Here is a 23,614-nt window from a genome sequence, read left to right on the forward strand (position 1 = left end):
CTTTATGGAAAAAGAACTGTTTCTCAGTTATATGTTTCCATGGTATGATTAAGCAATTAGTTGTTCTACAACTTTATTAAATCCCAGAACACATGCAGGGAGGCACCCGGGGTACCATCTGAGGACACACACTCTTTCTTAGTCTTGTAAGAGGGATCACAACAGCAGCTCGCCTGAGCTATGCAGCCAGCAGCGTGTGCAAGCTTGCGTATGAAAAAACAGTCATAATTAAAATCTTAAAGTTTTCCCAGTCCTCAGGGTCCAGAACTAAAAGTGGCATTGCCTATAATAAGGTTGTTAAACCATATTAGACTCAGTAGGATAAGAACAATCCAAGTTAAGCCTTGTAACTAAATGCTTCAAGATAGCAAAGAAATTCATATCATACGTCTATTGAGAAGAATCAAAACACTGATGGTTAAAAGCTGGGATCAAAACAACAAAAACAAACAAAAAGCAACAGCAACAACAAAAAACAAATCCTTAACTCAATGATAGCGTAACAAAATTAAATTTCCCCGTGCTCTTCCAGCTACTTTTAGAGGAGGACATGCTAGCAGTTATCCAACAACAAGTTGAATTACCTTTCATTATCCGGAAGGGTCAGCCACTGCAGTATTGTTAATATTCTGCGCTCGTGGGGGATGACACTAAACCATAAAATGTAAATATATGCCTTGTTATCATAGAGTACAAAAAAAAAAAAAAAAAAAAAAAAAAAAAAAAAAAACCACAAAAAACATCAAAACAGCCTTGCTAAGAACTGGTTCTAACATGATTAAAATCAATCATAGCAATGTCATTTCCTTTTAGTATGTTGTATCTTCTTTCTTCTTGTTTGGTACTGATTCTTATTTTGCAAACAAACACTTCAGGCCTCCTGGATGTCCACATACTCCAAAAGAAAGAGGATTAAAAGTCTGTAACTGAAGCCAGAACCCAAGGTAGAAAACCTAAGCACTCTATATAACAGTGAATAAACACCATTATGGTAGCTTTAACCCAGATGAACTGCTTTTATGCACATTGGTGCTGCCATTGGATAGCTGGCATGAGTAAAAACCATGAAATTGCTCACATCAGTACAAGACTAAATGCTAGTCTTGAAGACATTGGAAAAGTTCCCATTGACTTAATAATAACTAAATTTAGGATGAAGATGGTGCAAATCAAACCAGAGCCATCTGAAATATCAGGCAATCAGCACGGTGACTCACACAATTTTTACAACTTCTCACTCTGCAGAACAGATTTATCCCATTTCAGTGTTTGTATCCCGAGACTTTTAACTTGGCTGCTAAGGCCAAACTCATGCTATGAAAATGACTAAACTTATAAACAGCTGTTACATTTCAAAATACCTCATCTTAAGAGAGCTCTGCAAATCAGTGACCATGCAATTATTATAATACGATAGCATTTGTTGGTCCAGATTCCTTTAAATTAATTGCACAATCCCAAGGCAGGAATCATTTACAACCATCTTAGATTCACCATATTGAATTGAATTCATCATTTACTGTTAGAATGTTTTACAAAGAAATATTTAAATGACAACAGCCATATTGAAACAAGTTACTTCCTAATGCCTTATACAGCAACAGTGGTCATCAGTCCCCAGCTACACAGAAAACTTTCAGTTGTAAAACAACTATGCAAACGAGGCAATATCATAAGGCAGAATAGTAATGTTAGGTATTGCCCAGTTTTGAAACTTACTAGTTGTACAAATTGAAAAAAACAAAACAAAACAAAACAAAAACAACAACAACAACAACAAAAAAACTCCATTATTTCTATTAATTCATTTGAGACTAAGATGTTTTTAAACACTACTAATTTCCTTAAAAAGTTTTCCTGAAAATTTTCCCTCAAAACATACCATGCCTCAAATTAAATAATACAGTTTTAAGAAGGATATATTTCATTCATATATAAAGTGGCTGAATCACTCTCTTATTATTGACATACATATGACATAACCTTTGTTACCTTCCCTAACATTTTATATCCCCAAGCTTGCATCATCCCAGGTGTTTATGGTGACTCTGTAGTTGTAAGCGCTTAGAAATGGCAAGAATTTCTATATTTTGTAGAGCACCAGATTGAAGCTCTGTCAGGTAACTGTCTTGTAAGCCTGAACATAAGCACTGTACATGGTAAATTTTATTATTCCCTCCATATGCTACATGATATTTAGAGTAGCAAACAGCATTACTCCTAAAGGAATTAAAAATAATAATAAATACAGAGATTGATTCACCTGAATTCCTCAGAACTGATAAAAATGTTCAGTTTTAGTTAGGAAGATATGTCTTAGTTGGGACAAGGGAAACTAATTCAGAACCACTAAGCAGAATAAATAGCAAAGATCCTCAAGGCTGTCTCTTAAGAAATGGGAACTGGATATCTTATTCAAAGGCCAGGCTGGATTGTAAAATGAGTGAGTCAACTAGGCTGTTGATGTTAAATGACATGAGGACAATAAGAGAGTCTTCCACAAATATTCAGAAGTCTAAAAGACTGTGCCAGCAATACTAAAAGACAAATAACACACAGTCAAATGAAGGAAAGAAATTTCTGACAGTCATACTTTTGTTCAAACAACTGCTAAAAATCAGTGTATAAACTTAAAGTAGCAAACCATCACATTAGCTTCAGTTATCAGAAACACTACACAAATTAAACAAGGGAGGCTTACAGGCACAGTCTCCAACTGGGCAGATATCAAATGCTTAGAGGAAGGAAAACAATTAATAAACATTTGCATTGAATTAATTCTGATTTATTAGTTACAAATCTCCAGAAAATCGAGGGCACTTACACAGACCAGAAGAATGTGCCAGCTTTCACCCCTTGCTTGGCTGCAGTAATCCAAATCTAATGAGGAAAATATAAGAGGATTAGAATATGTTCAGATCTTTAATGACTCTCTGAAATCAAAATAAAATGTTTTCAAGGCACATTCTTCTACCTTGAGCCTAGAAATAAAAATTGCAGGCTCCAGCCTCCATCCCTAATTCAAACGCATGGAGTGACAAACCTATGCAGATTCTGTAGCAGTGGATCAGCTGCTGCGTTGTAGATAGATTCACCCCTAAATCTTTGATACTTTTAATGCAGAGAGTTAAGATACATAGCCAAAAATTACTTAGGCACCCCACACCATTTCATTTTCATGAAGCAGACCACATCTCACCTGAGCCCTTTAGTATTCAAGTTTTGGAGGATACCGTTAGGAAAGAACACAGCTCAATATTCATCAGAGCCTATATAAAGATCCTCTATATAGAGATCCCTCTTTCCCTGTGCACCTTCCTCCACAGGAGTTTAAGAACTATTTGAGCTCACACAATGTGGAAATGACAGAAACAATCTCCATTTTCAATTTTATTTTTTAATCCATCTATTTTTATGGCTGTAAAACAGTTTGTAGCAGTAAGTTCTACAGTGTAATCACACCCAGTGAGTATATTTTTCTTTTGTTTGGTTTAAACCTGCTAATGTCACAGGGGTTACAGTACTATTCCCATTCCTTAATTCTTTCTCTTCCCTCTTCTATAAAACATTCATCATTTTCATCTAAACCTCACCTATAATCCTCCTCTATTCTTTTTCAAGCAAGAATAGCATTCATTTGTTTGATCTTTCTTTAATGAAAGACACACCATACCTCTGGTTATCCTCATCACTCTCTCTCTCTTTTTTTTTTTTTTTTTTTTCTCTCCTAAGGATACCTATACAAGGCAAGGGAATGAGAATGTCTAATTATGGACCTTCCTGACATTTCATATGTAGCCTGCCAGCACTGAATTTCTTTTGCAAGGAAATAACCAAATTATTGTAAAACCTATTTCAAAAGTGGCAATGACTTAAAGGCCAACATTACACATACAAGTTGAAAATTGTTTTCCCATGTTGTTATTTATGCATACTACAATTTATACATTTTGAGACCATTTAAGCTAAAGCATAGTTCCCTTCCTTGGTAATTGCAAAATCTTTCATTTATTTTAAATCAACTCTTCAAAAGTACATCCAAGGGCACTCTACCTTGCTCAAATAGGCACTTATGAACTGTAATCTGGGCATGCATTATCCAAATGTCATGCCTAAATTATTCATGCATTAGTCTTAATTGAAATAAATTTGCAGAGTCTAATGAAAATCATTTCTGCACTGAGGCTATAGTTAATTGCAACTAAATATGGATATTGTTATGCTCATAATTAATGGAAAAATTGATCATCTGTTCCTGTTCAGTGTCCTGGATACACCTCTTAACTTATCCCTGCATCTTTTACTCTTCCAAATCTTACTGGAATCAATCCAGTTAATTTAAAATCATAGCTACAGAAGAATGTGTTTTCATTACACTCTAACTTTCTGGTAACGTATCCTCTTTTTCAGGGAAGAATACATCCATGGTAACTCTACAGAATTGGTTGTTTAATAAATAAATGCAGCAATAACCGGAGCAGAATGGCCATGGGTTTGAAATAATGTTGGAATTTGGTTTTGAGTTGTCAAACAACAGGAAGACTGTTTTCAAATGCTGACAGACTAGCACTGACAGGATGGGACATAAAAATGTGGGTGAATGTGAAGAGAGATGATCAAGGGTGCCTTAAAGCGGGAAGCCATATGGTGTAGTCAGAGGTGTGACTGTAATACAAGGATACATCCACAAGCTCGTTTGTGTCATGTATGTCAGCAAAGGGTATATACCCTCAGCCCAAACCCAGTGTCTAACTAAGATAGGAGCTACTCCATATTCATTAGTGGTTCTTGGGCTTCCCATGTGAAAAAGAGCCAACATTTAAAGCAAATACGTTTTCCACTGCACTGTAGATTTATTCCTAGAGCAGAACCCTGCCACGGCAGAGAAGAGAGGTCAAATATAAATTTAGTATGAGTGTCAGCTCCACTGCTGTTATGCTCTTTGGGCTTGCTGTACTTGGAAAACCATTGTCCCTCCAGAGCTGCAGTGGATTTATTTTTCTTTGAAAGTGTTTGTGTTCTGCAAAGTTTAAATAATTTTGCAGATATCTTTGGGAAGGTACCAACAAACTAAGTCCAGGGAATTCAGTATTTGGATTTACCATCTGTTAACTCTAGTTTGGCTTTCTAGTGCTTCAGACTGCACAGGCCCAGGTGGTCCTGTCTGCCTCTTGTTGACTAAATTAGACCTGCCAGGTCCCACCCTCAGCAGCTGAAGCTGTCCCGTGCTGCTCCTGACTGTTAGCATGCTAAAATCAGCCACAGCGCTGTCTGTTTTAGACAGTGATTTTAAACATGTGCCATAAGACACCCTTTCTCTGGCCAAGTGAGTAAAACAGTAGTCATCTTGACAGATGAATAATTAGGCCCGGTGTACATTGCCAAGATGCCCTGCTTGCCTGCAAGAAGTCAGTAGCTATTTTTTATTCCAGTGGAGCATACAGCATGCTTCACGTGTGCCACATGAAAACAGCATGAACACCATCTAGACCAGGGAGCAATGCAAGCAGCCATCCACTGCCCACTTGCATGCAGGAGCCGAAGACACACAGGGCTTTACCAAGGGGCTCTTGCAAGACTCTCTGATTCTAGGAAGCTTCTGCAGAGCTCTTACCAAAGAAGTAATGAGAAGCAAAACCTTCTCTTAACTCTCATCCAAGTCTGGGTAGCAGGAGAGACAAGCCTGCAGAGTGAATACTGCTATGTTTTAAACCAGCTTTCAAAAGAGCAGAAAAAGTGGTGGTATTGCCACAGTCCTTGAAGAGCTTCTCCTATATCAGGCTGCAGGGTCTGACAATCTCTCCCAGTTGATCTTAGCAGAGATCACCCCTACTTTGCACTCCTAGGTGAGCAGTAAGGGGAGAGAAGCACTGTCCCTTCCAATGTCACCCAGACAGGCTTTAGACAGGGAAAAACTGTACCCTCCCTGCTCCCAAGTATTTCACCTCGGGAATGCGGCAATTTACATTGGCATTAACTATTTGGATGGGGAAAGGTGTCTGCTGCACTTAAAATAAGCTCAACAGCTAAGACAGTGATCCATTAAAGTCCAAGACCAACAAGTCAAATAAGCCCGTATCTGACGCAACATCTGAGAAGTGAGTCTGAATTGACTCCATCGTGACTTTGCTAGGCGGAGCCTGGTTCAACCCAGGGTTGCAAGATGTACTACTAGACGCTTCCCCGTTTTTTAACAAGAAGAAAAAAAAAGCCTTTGGTTTATTTAAAAACTAAGTAATAAACTCAGTATGATTCAACATCACACCTAAAGCCACTACACCATAACAAAATATTTGCCGAAGCATCTCATAGCAATTAGAGAAGCAGCAGCAGTCATCCAGGTAGAAGAGTTTCCATCCACATTATCCAAGCTTCACTTTAAAGCAAAGTTTTAGTGTGTTTTAGAGCTGTGACAGTTCACTGGTGAACTTAGTGATAGCAGTCCCTACCTCTCTACCAGAAGTGCCCTTTGTAGCCAGCCTCTTTACCAGTTAGCTAAAATTAAACAACAGACTGTCAGCTGGAGCAGCTGATGGGGGCACAAAAATTTACTTCCTACTCTCAGCTATAGGATATTAACTCCAGCAGAAAAGCAGGGCAAACCTTATTGCTCTCTACAACTACCTAAAAGGAAGGGGTGGGGAGCTGGGTGTCAGCCTCTTCTTGCAGGTAACTGGTGATAGCACTAGAGGGAATGGCCTTAAGTTGCACCAAGGGAAGTTCAGGTTGGAAATGAGGAGACATTTCTTCTCAGGAAGAGCAGTTAGGCATTAGAAAGGGTTGCCCAGGAAGGTGGTGGAGTCACCGTTCCTGTGGGTGTTCAAGGAAAGGTTGGACGTGGTGCTTGGGGACATGGTTTAGTGGGTGACATTGGTGGTAGGGGGATGGTTGGATCAGGTGATCTTGGAGGGCTTTTCCAACCTTAATGATTCTAAACCATTAGCAATGAACCCCATCACCAAAGAACATCTCTCAGTGTCATTAAATTAAATTCACTGACTTTCAAGACAGAGTGCTTCTCCTAGGCTAACATGAAGCCTATACTGTCAATCTATGTAGGATAGAAAAGAAAAAATTTAGGTGATGCCCTCTCAACCTTTTCCATCCAGAACAATCAAAATTAAGAATGGAATAGCGGTTATTGTTTCATTTCTTCTCTGTTGGTTAGAGCCACAGTCCTAAAGTTTATTAATCCTAGATGTTCCAGTACTGAGCATGTAAATGCAATGTGTTATATATACTCTGTGGCTGGTCACATCTGTTCAGGTCACTTATCATAAAGTTTGCCATGTTAGGCATTGCAAGGTCAGTATCATTTGTGAGCTTATGTAATTTATTTGCCATATGTAAATACTTTGGTTTTAACTGTTAATATGTTAGAATTTTATAGTCAGCAGTTTAACTACATCTGATGTGCACCCCAGGTTTTCATACAGGATATGACTTTATAGTATTGCAAGCTATACAAAGACCATCTTTCTGAATTAAATTATTCAAGAAGAGAAGAGGGTAATATATAAAAAAAAAATAAAAAATTAACCAGTCTGTTTTTGTATTGTGTCAAGGAATTACAGGATACTTAATTTTTTCAACAGAGAAAGACCTCTTAAATTATGGAACCATAGAATCAAGTGATAAATGTCCCAAGATGTAATATACATGATCATCTAGATGTATACCAAACCTCTCCAGTAAGCTAAATTACTATAAATTTTGTGTCTTCCTTGCTGAAAGACTACAATTCTTCTCCTTTATTTATAGCCGGAAAAATAGAGAGGCTGAGCAACACTTCAGGTGGCTGTGCCATATGCAACATGCAAGTCCTGGGTTCTCCCTTTTTTTTTTTGATCACTACACACATGTTCACATAAATAATATAAACAAAATTCAAGATAGCTGTGGAACCGCCTTTGAAGACCTGCACAAAAAATGTAGCACCTCCCTACTTTTAATCTTCCAAGAATAAATAAGTGCCCCTAATTTTGTGAAGGCTGCCCAGTAACTTGTTGCATCACCAAAGAACCGGCAGCGGCACACCTCAGGTCAGGGCCAACAGGAGGGACATTTCTGAGGCCTGGCCCTCGGGGACAATTGTGCAAACACGCTCATGGTTCAGGGAAGGAAATTCATGTCAGGAACAGAGGTTGCACAGACACCCACTGTGTCTGAGAGGGCAATTCATTCATGGGAAATCCCTTCCATGCTTAGCCAGAATTGGGGAGGGGTCATTACAGTGTTTCCCAAATGTGTACAAGATTGGTGCAGGCATGCAGAATTAATTTGGCATGATGGAGCCAAGCATTACACTCCTGCACCATTTGCACTTTGCCGGCCAACAAGGTAAAAGGTAGAGTCATGACTTCCACATGCCTTACTGTTAACAGGACACAAACTAATTAAATCTTGACAACTAAACATTGTCTCCTGACAACGCAGAATATTTTGGTTCACGAGGCCTATCAAATAATTATACAGAATCAGAGGCCTGTGGATTTCTGAAAAGAGCCTTATCTTCTCTAGGGAACCTGCTTTGGCAGGGGGGTTGGACCCGATGATCTCTTGAGGTCCCTTCCAACCCCTACAATTCTGTGATTGTGATCTTTGGACGGAAACTCAAGTAACAGCTGGGCAACCTTCTCAAGGGGACTCTCTGTCCTCATGAACTACAATCCTCATAAAAATGTGGTTTTATACCTGTTATCTTCTGATCTTGGGGAAGCCAAAAGATCGTGAAAGATCCTTAAGAAAAGCAAAGTATCGCCTGTAGTGTAAGCTTAAGCTTGCTGCATCAAATCAAGAAAACTACTACATGGAAAACTACTACTAAACAGAAGCCAAAGGCAGCTGGGGGCCTAATTTAAGCACTTGACTTCGGTGGTTGAAGTTATTTGGATGAAAGTCTGTGTCATGAAAAATGAGCAGTGAAGTTTGTTTATCCTTGGAGAGCATGAGCCCTGATGCTCACCATTTCTGTGAGATGCTGTAGCAATACAACAAGGACTGGTTATGCGGCTGTTTCCTGTCAAACACTTGGGTCTTAAAAACAATGTGTTTTTAAGCTTGTACAATAAATCAAGTTTTAATACTAAATCAAAAAGACACGGTTCAGGAAGTCTCACCGTCAGTTAGAGGATCTCAAAACACTTCTAAAGCTACCTTCTCCCTCCTCCTCCCTTTCCTAATGCTCTTAAAATTAATTTCTCGTAATTCCTTGCGTGGAGACATTCAGCTACTCATCCGCCAAACCCCATGAAGTCGCATGTTAATTTGGCTGCTTCCCAACAAAGCACTCACTATAAGAACAATTTTTTTTATTTTTTTTTTTAAATGACAGTAACAACACACACCACACATTTTAACAAAGCTACATACAGTAGGTCAGTTTCCAGCAGCAAGAAAGTATTTCAAGAATGATCAACTTTCAATGACATTGTCTTTAAGGCAGTTTTAGCTATAACCTGAAACTGGGGACTCTAGAATTTTTTCTGCTTTCCTAAGGAAAATGAGTAGTTTTGGATAATAATTCCCAGTTCTGTGCAAACTAAGCGCCTCTCTGAAGTTGAGTACTCCAGTTTGAGACCCAAAACCTAGAAGGAATAAAAATTTGTGATATGCAGAAAAGATTCCCCTCTGTCTCCCTTAATTTTACTGTCTTGTCTTTGACTAACCAGCTATTTTTGGCAGTTTTATCAATGTGATATTTAGATAAAATTATAAAAAGGATTTAGAAAGGGACTGTAACTTATCTACACATAGATGAAAGATTTTTTTTTTCATCAAAATCTATGCCCTCTGAATTTTAGTAGCCTACCATCACACTTTCTTCATTTTGCCAATAAAGATATGCAAAACATGCATTTCCTCCGTGTCAGAGATGGGATCATTTATGTCATTACCTAGGCACTATGGCCACTCTATGTGGATTGCCTAACTTACAGGTTCTCCTCATATTAAGTGTGTGGGGATTTTATACAGTTATAGCCCTTCCTCTAAGCATGTGTTTCCAATTCTCCAAGGATATTTCCAGCTCATTACATGATTCCTGTGTTTTTGCATTCTAACACTTCTTTGGATCAGCTGTTTTACTTTATCATCCTTACTTGTGTATGCAACACTCCCCCCTATCCTCTGAGATATTTTTTTTCCAGTGTATAGTCATCCGCAGTTGTGTAACTTCCTCAAGCTCTTCTCAGCTGACATTTTTCATGATCCTTGTTTACAATCCAGAGTGACTGTTATTCTCTGCAACAGCAGAGGTGTTTCTAATGGGTGGGAGTTGGAATTACCCAATACCCCCCACTCAACACCACAGGTGATGCAATATACATAGGCTTGTATTTAAATTTAAAAGTATGGCAGTTTAGAGACAGAGACATTTGCACAGCCCCCAGAAGTTGGTTTCCCAGTAATTCCTATCTAAATTTGGCTAAGGCAAGACACGCAATTAAATTTGCAATGCACAATTAAATTGCAGCTGCTTAAGAAGTTGTAAAGCAGGTGTTGAGCCTCAATATTGTCTATGAGCTCAATGCCTGACTGAAGCAAGGGTGGTGTGGCTGCCACTAGGTGTGCAACTAGCTACGATGGAGAAGAAGCTACCACCTGTCCCCCACTTTCACTGCTCCTAGTTTTGATTTTGCTTCTTTGCTCAAATCTAGGAAGATAACAACCAGGTACGTTTCTCAACCTCTCCTCTCCACACAACCCAAGCTAAAAGCTAACCCAGGTCATAGCTGTGCAAAGGAGTGACCATGCTCTGTTACTGCTGACTAGTTTAACAAGAGCACAAATACCTCATTCTGGCTCAGCTACAGCCAGAGACATCTGCCTGTCACACATCTGCCTGCAGCTCTAAATTGCCTTGTCTTGCATTTGTTGTGGACTAAAACCACATGCAGACAAATAACACACATGCTTGCTAAGCCTAAAACCATCTGAGTAACTTCCTTTAGTCTTCTGGGATATTAATGTCTTAGTGATTTGGGGGATGACACTGATGACTTGAGCAAATATCAATGACACATTATGGCATTCCAAATCTCCTTCCAGTTTCTACCTCCATTACCCCACTCCTTTTCTGCATTAACTGGTCAGGAAGTTTTTAAACTACAGTCCCCCGAGTAATCAGTGCAGTGATATGTTCATGCACTTTGGCTGCATGCAAGTAAAACTTAGTATTTTAACATAAACCCATTTTTGGTGACAGTTTAAAGCCACCACAGCATGCACTACTAATGGGGGAAAGCCCAGCAGAAGCAAAGGGACCTTTTCTTTGAAACCTTAGAAAGAGGTTATTTCCTTGCCCAAAATAAGGATTCAGAGCTGGAGAAAACCGATTGCAACACTAACCTAAGAGAGAGAGCCCCATTCAGCCACCATTGCTGTGTTCAAGGCAAAATTAATTCACAAACTTCTGTGACCTCTGCAGCAAGTCAGGCAACAGCAATCACTTGTGGACTTAACAAATAATAATTATGAAGTTGTGCCATGCTGCTCTGACAGAACATTAATACTAAAACTGCCACAAGAACATTACTAGGACGAAAACCTGAGAAACCCATAATGAAAAGGAAACATTATGCCACGGTGATGAAAATATAGTAATTCATGTTAAACTACTGCCTAAAGTGAGGGTTTTTCCTAGCCGCATCTAATTTATACTTATCAACACAAGCACCCCTCCATAATCAATGGCTTTATTATTCTGAAAAGCAAAAGCCAACTCAAAATGTTACATTAAATTGATAGACACAGGGCCAGCCACGGGGAGATTAGGTACAAATTGTTCACAGATGTATTTTTTTAATTATTATTATTGGCTATGTTCCACAGCACAGGGGGAGGGGAGGGAGGAGGGAGAGAGGAGGAGGGAATCTGAAACTTACCGGTTGACCTCCCCACCATCTGTGATTGAATTTCTCTCGCCCTCGAAGACTGAAGCTGGCATCAAACACTGGGTCATACATCGAATTGCCAACGATTCCATGTGATTCAGGATAGAGTCCCTTTGTGCAGAAGTAGATTAATTAGTAAAACCGTAATGCACACAGACCCAGTTCCCCATAGCTATCTGCAAATACAGCTAAATTGTTTTAAAATAGGTGTCTTCGCAAATGCACACCAGAAAAGGCTTTAACTTTAAGATAAGCACATATAAAACTGACTGTAACAACAAAAACAGCAGGAGATGAATGAGTTGTGCTAAAAAAAAAAAAAAAAAAAAAAAAAAGGGGGGGGGGGAGGCACAAAAAATTCTGGTACTGGATATTTTAAAATATTTTCACACTGGTTAAAAGTTAGAGGTCATCAAAAGTAAGCAAAAAAAAAAAAAAAAAAGAGATTGATTTAAACTTTCAGTTCCTCTTGAATTCCTCATGAATTCCCTTTCTGGAAACAGTAATTCATTTTCTGGTAAAAAGAGTAACACTTTGCATTTGATAATATTTTTTTTATCTCCACCAGTTCCTCTGCGAGATACGAGTTATTTCTAAGAAGAAACCAAAGCAAGTCACCAAAATTGTGATATAAACCCAGAGGCTATCACAATTTCTCCAACAGTAAAGGTGATTTAGGAGATTTTTGTTCTTCTCCCTTTCTCTTCACCCACTTCCACCCCCTTCTCTCTTGAGTTAACATTTGTGCAGAGGCTGCAGGAAGAAAAAGAAGGAAAAAAACACGTGACTGCTGCTTTGGGAGCACTGTCATAAGAAGCGTGCACATCCCAGGGTGGGGACAGCCTGGCCACCAGCCGTGCCACCAGAGCACAGAAGTGATGGCTCCTTTTCTGCAGAGCCAATGCAGCATCCAGACACACTCAGCAGCTGTAAATTTTAAGGCGGCTGCTAAGACAGCCCTACTGACTTCAGCTACTCTAATGAAGGAACAACTGCTGGTTGTATTCTGGGTAGAATTTCAGGGTTGTTTGTTTTTTCCCCCCTCCTAGAAAAACCATGACCTGTAATTACACAGCAGTACAAATAACTGCAAAAACAGGCATAAGAAAGTGCAAGAAAGTTGTAATGCTGTGCATAATAGTGAGAAACAATTTACTTCAGAACTTCAAAATACTGAAAAAAAAATACTTAACATAACTGAAGGCAGAAAAAGATAGACAGCAAAGCAGTTTTACTTTTAAAAATCTCATTTCCCACAACCCACATTTCTAATGAAGTGCAACATTTTATCAACAAAAGCTCCTTCCCAGGGACTTACAGTAGCAAGGGTGTACAAGTTGGGGAAGGTTTTTGTAGGGTAGACAGGCCTCATGTAAGGAGAATGTGTTCCACAAGATCCTGAAAAATCAATGGGGAATGCAAACATTAGCAAGTGAAGCTCTGAGACATGAAAAACAAAAATACAGGGAATCATTTGTTTTAACTGAAAATGCTGCAGAAACTGGTTAAATTTTAACCAATTTAAATGAACATTCTGCTTCTCAACATTGGCAAGTCTTCCTGCGGGACAGTGGTAAATCTACTCACACACTCTGTGCTTCACAATAAACAAGTGAAACAATGCAGCCAGCACTACAAAATCAGCTAGATTTCCATGGACTGTTTTCCTTTCTAAGCTAGCCTCCCTTCAGTGTCCATAGCCATTGGAAGTGTCTTGCTGTTAAGTAAAATGATTTGAGAAATCACAGGCTAATTTTAAGTGACAAATATACTAAGGCTGGAGTTTCACAATAGGCTTTGGCCACAGCTCCACAGATGGCTACACAAATACAAGAGCCAGCAAACACACACACGCAAACAAAAAATCACCACGCTTTTCAAGGGTATGGGCACACACACAAACTACCACTCTATACTGAGAAGCTCAAATATACAGTGCCTCCAGTATACCACAAAAACCAGGACCCATGTCTTTAACATTTGTGACTCAAGTGGAACATTTTGCGGGTACCTCCCAACTAGCCTTTAAGAGGGCATGATACATATCACATACTGAAGAATCATTTATTTGCTGGCAAAACCAAATTAACACCACCGATTCTGATCTGCAATCCCAAAGCAGCTCTCTCCCCACTCTTTGTTTCGTGCTGTTTTAGTCAGGGTGCTTCAAGCCACCAGGTGATATTATCTAAACCAAATGGGACTTCTGACATTTTGCTTTGGGGGGATGACACAAAAACCAAACAAAAAAAAAATCTTTATTAGACCCTTGAATCAGAAGAGCCCTGCATTTGGCACAGCCCTTCTACCCGCCAGCACCATGCTGACTTTTGTTGCTCAATACACAATGAAAACAACTGAACTACAAAAAGATTGTCTTTCATATATTGTAGTAAAACAGATGTACTCACTCAATTTTTCAATATTGGGCATGACCTTGTTCCCTTTCTTCATATATGATGCACGGAAACCATCAACAGAGAAAATGATCAAAGGAGGACGAACAAAGCTGAAGAATAGAAGCAGCATGAACTAAGTCAGCATTTCTAAATTATTTTTAATTTCCACTTGCTCACAGAGGCTCCAGAGAACTTCAAGTATAGTTACTACATATGCTGTGTGTCTATAAGATTTTGCTTACTTAACAAATCAGCACAAACTGATAATCTTCATGCTTACTAACATCCAGAGTTTGGTTGTGTGGTCACAGTTAGTTAAAGGGCTGAGTTCCAACATAAAAGACATTTTCCCTGAGCAGCCAAAAGCATACAGCCCAAAAAGGCAGATGTTTACAGACAGAGATGGAGAAGAGAAAAAAAAATAGTATGCATGAGTACCCACCCTATAACACAATCTGTAATTAAAAACCACGTTTTATGACAGCTGGTCTTCTCTCTTTACAAACAAAAGTCCATGTGGCATTGTGTGCTCTGTGAGGCCGAGAACATTCTCATATACTAAAGATGATGGTATTTCATGCTATTTTATTGTACTTCTGCTTGCTACTTCTACTTGGATTTGAACCCAAGCAGGCATAGATATGTCCTGGACAGGTGTGTCTGGGTCACCTGCTGCAGGGGTAAGAAGCTGTCACTGTCACCAGGAGAAGGAGGGGCTCCTATCTCCTCCAAACTATCCTGATAGCACAGACTGAGCTGCAGCCCGACATGGCACCTAAGCAGATGCTTACCTTTAAGCATAATAGTGAGCCAACTGGTTTCAGAATTTCTTATGTTTTCAGTGCTATTCCTGTGCTTGTTATTCTAAGTCAAGGCTATGTCCCCATTGCAATTTTGAAGTCCTTTCACTTAGGAGGACAGCATTAATCCAAAATTCTGTTTTTAAAAATGACCTGAGCTGTGTTCATACGTGGCTCAGTCTGAATTTTAGTGAAGTCAGGAAAAGATCTCCACAGTCTTCAAAAGAGTTTGGTTACTTTTCCTATACACATACATGAAACAGACAAAGCTACCAGCAGGTGATCAAATGACAAGAGTGCAGGCCCTCATACACCCCTATTCATCCAACAGCTCAAAGACAAATGAGCTGCAATATTATCAGCCCAATTGTACAAATGGTGAAGCGCAGGAAAGCAACCTACTCATAACCATTCAGCAAAGGCATTATAGGGACAGTGATGTTCAGAGTGCTGGACAACTGGCCTTCCTGCACTTGGCTTTGGGGTTGCGAGCAAAGCACTTACCCTGCTGGACATTCAGGAGTTTTTATCTCTTCACAGTCGTCATCCACCCAGTGGGTTTCTCCTACCAGGAAAGTAAAATCAGAGTTTAAAATGCATATATTTATATATATGTGGATACAGCTACAGGTTTCAGAGAACATTTCAGAAGAAATAAAGTCTACCTCTAGCTAATGATGACCAAATAACGACCAGGTATCTTCCACAAAGCTGAACAAACGATCTGGTTATATTCTACTCAATAACAATATCCAAGCTATCACTGCTATAATCATATCTTAAGACTGAAGTTAAAAGTCTCTTTTTGCCTGAGGGAAACAGTGGTAAAAGCTTTAGGCACAGTGATCATGTTTTGTTTTGTCATTGTTTTAATTATCATTTTCAATCTGCCAAAAAAAAAAAAAAACAAACTGGTAGTGCTACTTCAGTCTGTGAATTCATACCCTCCTTCCTACCAGCTCTGATGTTTCTGTGAGCTGCCTCAGCTGGCTAAAGACACAAAACAAAACACATTCTGTGGAAGAAAAACAGCCCTAAATGGTTTCCAGCTGGTTTACAGAGTTGATCAACTCATGGATCAGGTGAGACTCAGGCACAGCTAAAAAGAGCATTAATGTTCTTTCAGAGCTAGCTTAGTTAAAATTACTTTATATAATCAACTATTTTCTTAAGGTTTTCCACTACTGAATGCTGACTATAGACCAGCTCATGACTTGCATTTTCACAGGTCAATTGAAAAAACAAATTATTAGCTAATGAGGTTCACTTCCTGAACCTGGCACTATTAAGGGAACTGCAGCTCAATTAAAAGAACAAAACAAAAAGCGCCATAGAAAAGATCTGCAGGAAATGTGTCCTGCAGCAATTCCAATTGACCATGACAGGAGGTGGAGGGACGATTTCCAAGAAAAAAAAAAAAAAAAAAAAAAAAAAAAAAAACACTATCCTCAGATAGGCACAAGCACGAATAAAGAGGAAACACTGTTCTCACATAACGCTTATTCCTGTCAGGATGCCAGGGTCATTGAGATCATTTGTTATTAACCAATTAAACAAAGATTATGTACATTAAAGCAGGAGACATGTAAATTCCTCTGTCTTGACCCTTGTAAGAGGGAGCTCAAAAAAAAAAGGCAGAAACTGAGAACCATACCAGTATTTAAGCAATTTCAGCCTTGGGTCTCATTGGGAAGGGGAAGAATGTAATCTCCAGGGACTTGCTGGAAGACGCATTATTTCACCTGGATTCCCAACAGCAAAACTCAAGTAAAGAAGAAAATCCCATTTTCAGTGTGTGGACCTGGCCTATTATGAGTTTCTGAAGCTATGCAGTTGGCCAAAAGAGTGTGGAAGAAAAAAAATTAAAACCTTAAACTCCCCACCATTAAACCATGAAAAGACAAAAGAGCTAGCTGAGATACAATGCTAATTACCAAGGACCAGAAGACCTGCTCAGAATGGGTGACACATTATGCAAGGTGGGACATGCTCCAAACCATCAGGGTACAGGGTGAAACTTAAGCCTTCTCAGCTCATCAATCCACCAGCCAGAGCAGGTCATACTGCAGACATTGTGTGCCTAGAGGTGATATGGTCACCCGAAGCCCATGCTACCCATCTGAAAGTTACAGCTGCTGTATTCTTGCAACCCCTGTCCCACAAGAATCAAAGCCTACAGGTGTTGGCCCAAGTAGTTTGAGCAGGAGCTTTTGTGGTAGGGGTAGGAGAGGTTTTAGAGACAGAGATAACATATCTAGGAATGTTAAATTCCTTATGAAACCATCAGATTCTTTCCTAAAGAATCCATCAGTCTTTCCCTGTGATGCAGACAAATGCACCCAAATACTTCTGCGTTTTAAATCTGTCTACCTTTGCCTATTCCTTTTTTATCAGTATATCTACAGGCAAAGACAACCTCTTTCTACTGTCAACAAATGAGAAGCATTCACCTCCTCTAGCATCCAAAATAAATAATAGAGTTGTAGAATGGTTTGGGCTGGAAGGGACCCTAAATATAATCTAATTCCATCTCCCCTGCTATGGGCAGGGACACCTCCCACTAGACCTGGTTGCCCAAAGCCCCATCCACCTTGGCCTCTAACACCTCCAGGGATGGGGTATTCACAGCTTCTCTGGGCAACCTGGTCCAATGCCTCACCACCCTCAGAGTAAAGAATTTATTCCTTATATCTAATCTAAATCTATTGTCTTTTAGTTTAAAACCACTGCTCCTTGTCCTATCACTGCACACCTTGATAAAGAGTCCCTCCACAGGCTTCACAAATGTAACTCCCTGTTCTTCCCCCTTCTCCCCAAAATCAGAACAAAACAAGGAGAGGGTTCCTTCTTTAGAAGAAAACTCTTTACCCACAGGGCTGCCTTCTATAAGATTTGGAAAGATAAAAGGCAGAATGACCAAAGACGTACCTTTGCAAACGACTTGGTAGTTAGTACAACAATCTCCTCTACTTAAGCAGTCTTCAGAGCAGTGACAAGCATTGTCATCATTCCTGGTTTCTCCACAGCGATCTTTTGTACATTCCCAGCCCCGAGCTAAAACATTCACAAAGCAAGGAAGAATGAGAGATTATAATCAAAACAAAAAGCACTCACTCAAGCCATAGTGATTACATCCAATCTCAACAAGTAGAGTGTTAAATTTATAGCCCCATTTTAGTGATTTCAAGACCTCTGAAGCAAGCACGTCAACCAGAAACAAAAAGGACCCTTGTGTCCTGCAGGTGCAGGAGGGCTCCTCCACCCACACACAAGTGCTTCTGCTACCCTCGGGTGTTGTACTCCAGGCTTTGTACAACCTGAATGCCAGAAAAGATGTGGAAAGGAAAAGTCAAGGAAGGCTCTTGAAAGATAAATGGAGCACAGATAAATGGAGCTTGGAAGACAAACTAGGAATGCTGCTTTTTCTTGGGTAATTCATTCTTTTTCACCCAATTCTATTCAAGTCCCCCAGTTCAATCAGTGGGAAATGAGAGAAAGATGAAAAGAGGCTATGTGGATACAAATTGATGTTATACTCCCATCCGTTCTTCACAGAGACAGAAGAAACTTTCTAATACCTCAGCAGGGAGATTCAGCACCAGCTGCAAAGTTTGAAGCACTTCAAGGAGAAGCATGGTGCAGCAGCTGTAAAACACTCCTGCTTTTCTCATCTTGCAAATGAAGTTAGGATCTAAGGGCCTGTCTAAATTATGGCGTTCTCTCCAGGTCAGCACATTGCTACGCTTTAGAATAGGGCCTGAGGATATAAGCATATGGTTTCCCACATGTGTTCTGGTCCAGCCAATAGGAAACTGAAAAGATCACTTTAGTTAACATGCACACAGTTTAAAAAATATATATATATATTTATTTATTTTTTAAAAAAAGCAATTTCATTCTCCACTTTTCCTTAATTTGGGGCTTTTTTTTGTATAAATATGTAATATTTACAGATTATACATGTGATAATTGTCTTAATAAGTGTCAGTGGGATTTATAAGAAAAATTACACCACAGTTCTAAGAGCTAAGCAGTTATCCATACATGTAAATGGATATTGTACTCTCTGGACAGGAGACTCAGGAACTGAGTCTGTTCTTTGGGAGCAAACATCTTGCAATGTGCTGGAAGTCTTTAGAATCTCACATTCTACAGTCATTTACACAGGGACAAAACAGCATCAGCTTAAAATTCAGATCTTCTTGGCCTGGAACCAAGCCATTTCTTTTATATTGGATTAGCTTACTACTTTTTGGTACCAAGCTATTGAAATGATATCCTTATAAACAGAAATGAGGAAGTTCTCTCAAATATTGCCCATCCATGAGCAACGTTATTTTCAGTCATTAGATTTCTCTTCTGGCTTCTTAGTAAGTGTAATTCTTTGATAAAGTAAGGAAAGGTTTAACAGCAGAAGTAGCAGGCACCTGCGTCAACTCTGCCCACTAGGCAAACATTCAAGGAGATGAGTACAACTAATAATTTAAGTGCACTATGTTAAGAAATAAAACATAACTCGTGGCCCTCTTTGAAGTTTCCCTTGCCTATGAGTCATGAAAAACGGAAAATGAACAGAGGGCTGTATTTCCTTTCCCCAGGGTCTAATGAATTGAAGGTAAACATTTTTACCAATGTGTTATATGCATCCTGACATCTGGAAGTCAGAGTCTGGAGCAATAGTAACAAACCCAGCCTGTCACCTCTGGAGGGACCTGCACCACTTCAGCACTCCCAGTTTCAGAGGTGCTTTTACAATGCACAATCCATAAGCAAGTCTGAATTGCTCTAATATTAAGTTATCATCTGGAATAAAAAAAATGTGGATAACACTGAGAGACTAACCTCCAGTCTTTACCATGGCTCTCTTCATTGTAAGCTGGAGGGACAACTGGTACCTGAATGCTGATTATTGTTTGTAAATGAGTATCAGAAGATCTTCTTTCCAGGTAGTACAAATAGTACTCTGCCTTTTTCTGCCCTAGAAATCATGGCAGAAGCCCAGCAGCAAGGAGCAATAGGTGTATGTCCCTACTGCTCCTTGTGAGGGCACATGGGCTGCATTTTGGGATAAGCCAAGCCTAGGTGGCAAGGCAAGGCAAGGTAAGGAGGAGACCCAGGTTACAGCAGGGAGCTCTGTACTATAGCAGCCAGTCCCAACTGCTCACATAAGCCAGGCATCATCAGCACCTGCCAGTGCAGGGCAGGAGACCCATCGTACCTGTCTTTAAGCACAGCTCATCAAAGTCGAAGCAGCAGCTGTTGTAGCTCTTGCACAGGTTGTCACAGCGGCAGCCAGGAGGCTCTGCCTCTTGAAGTTCAAAGCATCTGTTTTTGCAGGAGCCAGAGGTACTGATCCAGGGGGAATCTGACAGGACTGTGTGGAACAAGAAACAGGGCAACATCTGTCAGACCAGCAGCGGTGGGACAGGTGGCTCAGCCCTGAGCCACTTGGATGAGTGAAACCTCAGCTGCCTGCTTAGGGAGAGGAAGGGACAGGGAAGAAGAGAAGGGTTGCTTGCAGAAGCCAAATATATATATATTTTATATATATATATATATATATATATATATATATACACATATATAAAAGTTTAAAAATCCAAAAAGACAGCTCTTTTTGGAGGGGGAAAGAATGAGGAAGCAGCATGCTGTGATAATATCCTGTAAAGAAATGGACCTGGCTTTACCTCTGTAACAATCAAGAGATTACTAGCAGAACTGTATTGAAGTCTCCAAGGCCCAATTCCAGGAGCTGCAGCTATTCCTCAGAAGCAGGCCTTTGTTTTCAGCAACCAAGTGACATTTTCATGGCTGGCTGGGCAGTTCGCATAGTAAAGGACTGCAATTAATCTACATGCAGTCAGCAGGACTTGGGTTGCTCTACTTGAAGGTGCCAAATCACTGTCAAGCATGAACGACAACTGTTCTATAAGTTAATGGAGAAGTAAAGCATGACTTTTTTGATGGACTTCTGTTTAATTTTATAATTTAATGCTCTGCAAAGTACAGAAGTATATAAGTATATAAGAAGTCAATGTATTTGATGTGTATAACTAAATGGAGAACTGCCAGTCTGAAAACCATGAACAATGCATTAGGCTTCAATAACCAATTAGTAAGGGCCCTTATTGTCAGAGCTGGTATGTATTTCTCTGCTCTTTTCTCAAAGCTTATTATCTTATAGAATTTTCCCATCAAAGAGCCCTATACAACAGCTTATGTAAAGCAGGAAGGTTGCGTGCTACTCTCTAGGGTTAATGGCATTTTATGAAATAAACTGAGACTAATTCATGTTATTCTTTAAAAACAGAGGTGTTCCAAGGAATATTTCACAATGTCGTTTGTTCTTTGAGAGACCTATTAAAATTAAGTCTTTGAAATTGTCTTAGAGTTTGTTTTCTTTTAGACCACGTTTTGGTTTTGGCAAACCTCACCATGATTAGCTTTATGATTTTAAGAGAACTGATGCAATGGCACTTTTGGGAAACAGTTGCTCTGATCTTTCTTTCATGTATTTTTTCCCTACTCTTTTACATAGCTGAAAGTTCTTTCTCCACATAAACTGAGGAAAAATTTCTTTCCAAACATGATGACCTTATCCCAACACTGTAAAAACAGCTGGGAAAGAAGATGTAGGGGAAGTCTGGAGGTGACATAACCAGCTCCCATCCCCAGCACCACTGGTCCACCATTTCCCTTGGAGTGGCACTGACACCAGCATAAAACACTTCAGGGAGCAAACTGGGCAGTAAATCAACCCTACAGCAATAAAATGGGGAGGGAGCAAACCTACAATGGCTGCAGCCATGGATCACGGTAGTAGCAAGGCACATTCATATGACTTCTGGAAAAGGTAATGGTGGGCAACTGGGTCTCTCTTCTTTTGTGTGACTTTCAGTCAGGTGAGCATTGCTCAAAGCCAAGTACCAGCATAGTCACACTTAAGTTTCACTCTGCAGGTACATATTCTGCAAGGATGACTTTAAATAGCCATCAATATTTTGGCCATTGGGAGCTCTTAGGGGCTAAAGATGGCTTATCTATGCTGGCAACACACAGAGCAGTATCTTCTTTGGTCACATAAACAGGCCACAAATCTATGTTAGAAAATAATCACAAGAATTGCTTCCAAGCATGTTAACACTCAGATTTTCAGAGAGATGAAGTCTTACTCCTTATTCTTAATGACTGCTGCTTTGTGCCAAATGTTCCTGAAAATCTGTTACTAAAGAACATTTCTGTTATTTATCCTCTTCTGCTACTTTCCCTTTGGAAGCTAGATAACATATAATCACAGATCTAGTAAGCTGCAAATTTGGACTCAAAGGTATTACATACAACCATAGGCTATGTATTCCTTCCACTGGCATTGCCCTCTTCATTTCAAAGGAATGAGAGGGAGACCACTTCAGAAGGTCAAGAAACACATCAAGTGCTTAGGAAAAAGGTGTAAACCTGACTGCAGATTACAGAAGTAACAGTGTCAACTGCATTTCAAGGAATGTCAACCTGTTGTAAAGTACAAATAATTTATTAGGAAACCACTGGAACAAATTGCCTACAGAGGCTGTGCAATCTCTGATCTTGGAGACTTGAAGAATGGGGTATATACCAAGATCTGTCAGGAGAACTTCAGAAATAAACGCCCATGTATTGGCATATAGAGAATGTCTACCTAGCTGGTCAAGCTCCCCTCTAGCTCCACCTTCTATGACTGCAAGTAGGGTTTCCATTTCACACGAGAATGATTTAGCCCAGCTCCCTTTTTTGCTATTTTTTCCGCATCTTCTGGCATCCTCTTTATTAACAATCTGACAAATTATTCCAAATTCCTTTGAAAATTCAAGTTATACCTCCTAAGTCAATGCAGGACACCTTACACATAGCAACACAGGGGGATGTGGTTTAACTCCCCTGACCTCTGAATATATTAAGATCAATCCTTTGTTTACCATGACTGACCTTGCATTTGCAGCCAGACCATGATTTTCAGGTCGTGCACAATGCCATGGCATGGGTACTGGTGCGTGTAAAAGAGTTGGAAAATATATCATCAAGAGCTCCATTCATGGTGAGCATTTTCAAATTCACCGAAGACTTTGTACAGAACAAACTTATACAGTTTCAAAATACTTTTCAAAATACCTGCATCCCTCCACAGCTCTTGCAATCAGATCTGCCTCCATGCAACACGCAGAGGGACCTGCCCATGAAGATCCTCCCCTCCTTTTTTAATACATAGAGCTTTTCATATCCTTTTCCATGCATTCTTTTTTTCCTTTTTTTTTTTCTTTTTTTTTTTTTTTCTTTTTTTTTTTCCTTGGCCCACTAGGCTCAAAGTAAAGATCTAAAGATTATTTCTCACGTCATATATTAGAGAGAAAAAGTTATATAGGGCAATAGTGCCTTCCTGATTCCATCCATGAAGGTTATTAAATTTCCATTGTAAATGTGTTATATTCACCTGAGAATGCACTATATCAAACTACTTGCTCTGATTCAATCTAATTACATCATTAAA

General features: G+C 39.6%; 1 protein-coding gene across 10 annotated transcripts in view; it reads right to left on the reverse strand.

The window, feature by feature from the left end:
* Positions 1-23,614, reverse strand: part of ENPP2 (ectonucleotide pyrophosphatase/phosphodiesterase 2) — a 72,185-nt gene that overhangs the window by 31,607 nt on the left and 16,964 nt on the right. For all 10 annotated transcript variants that reach the window (XM_084511287.1, XM_084511283.1, XM_084511281.1 and 7 more), the window contains exons 3-10: positions 20,312-20,467; positions 18,022-18,147; positions 15,598-15,658; positions 14,306-14,403; positions 13,213-13,292; positions 11,886-12,005; positions 2,825-2,880; positions 585-650 (exon numbers count right to left, since the gene is read on the reverse strand). In XM_084511287.1, coding sequence (XP_084367413.1) covers positions 585-650; positions 2,825-2,880; positions 11,886-12,005; positions 13,213-13,292; positions 14,306-14,403; positions 15,598-15,658; positions 18,022-18,147; positions 20,312-20,467 — 763 coding nt within the window. The remainder of the gene's footprint in view (positions 1-584; positions 651-2,824; positions 2,881-11,885; positions 12,006-13,212; positions 13,293-14,305; positions 14,404-15,597; positions 15,659-18,021; positions 18,148-20,311; positions 20,468-23,614) is intronic.

The sequence above is a fragment of the Aythya ferina genome (genome assembly GCF_964211825.1).
Source record: "Aythya ferina genome assembly, chromosome: 2".
Taxonomy (NCBI): Eukaryota; Metazoa; Chordata; class Aves; order Anseriformes; family Anatidae; genus Aythya; species Aythya ferina.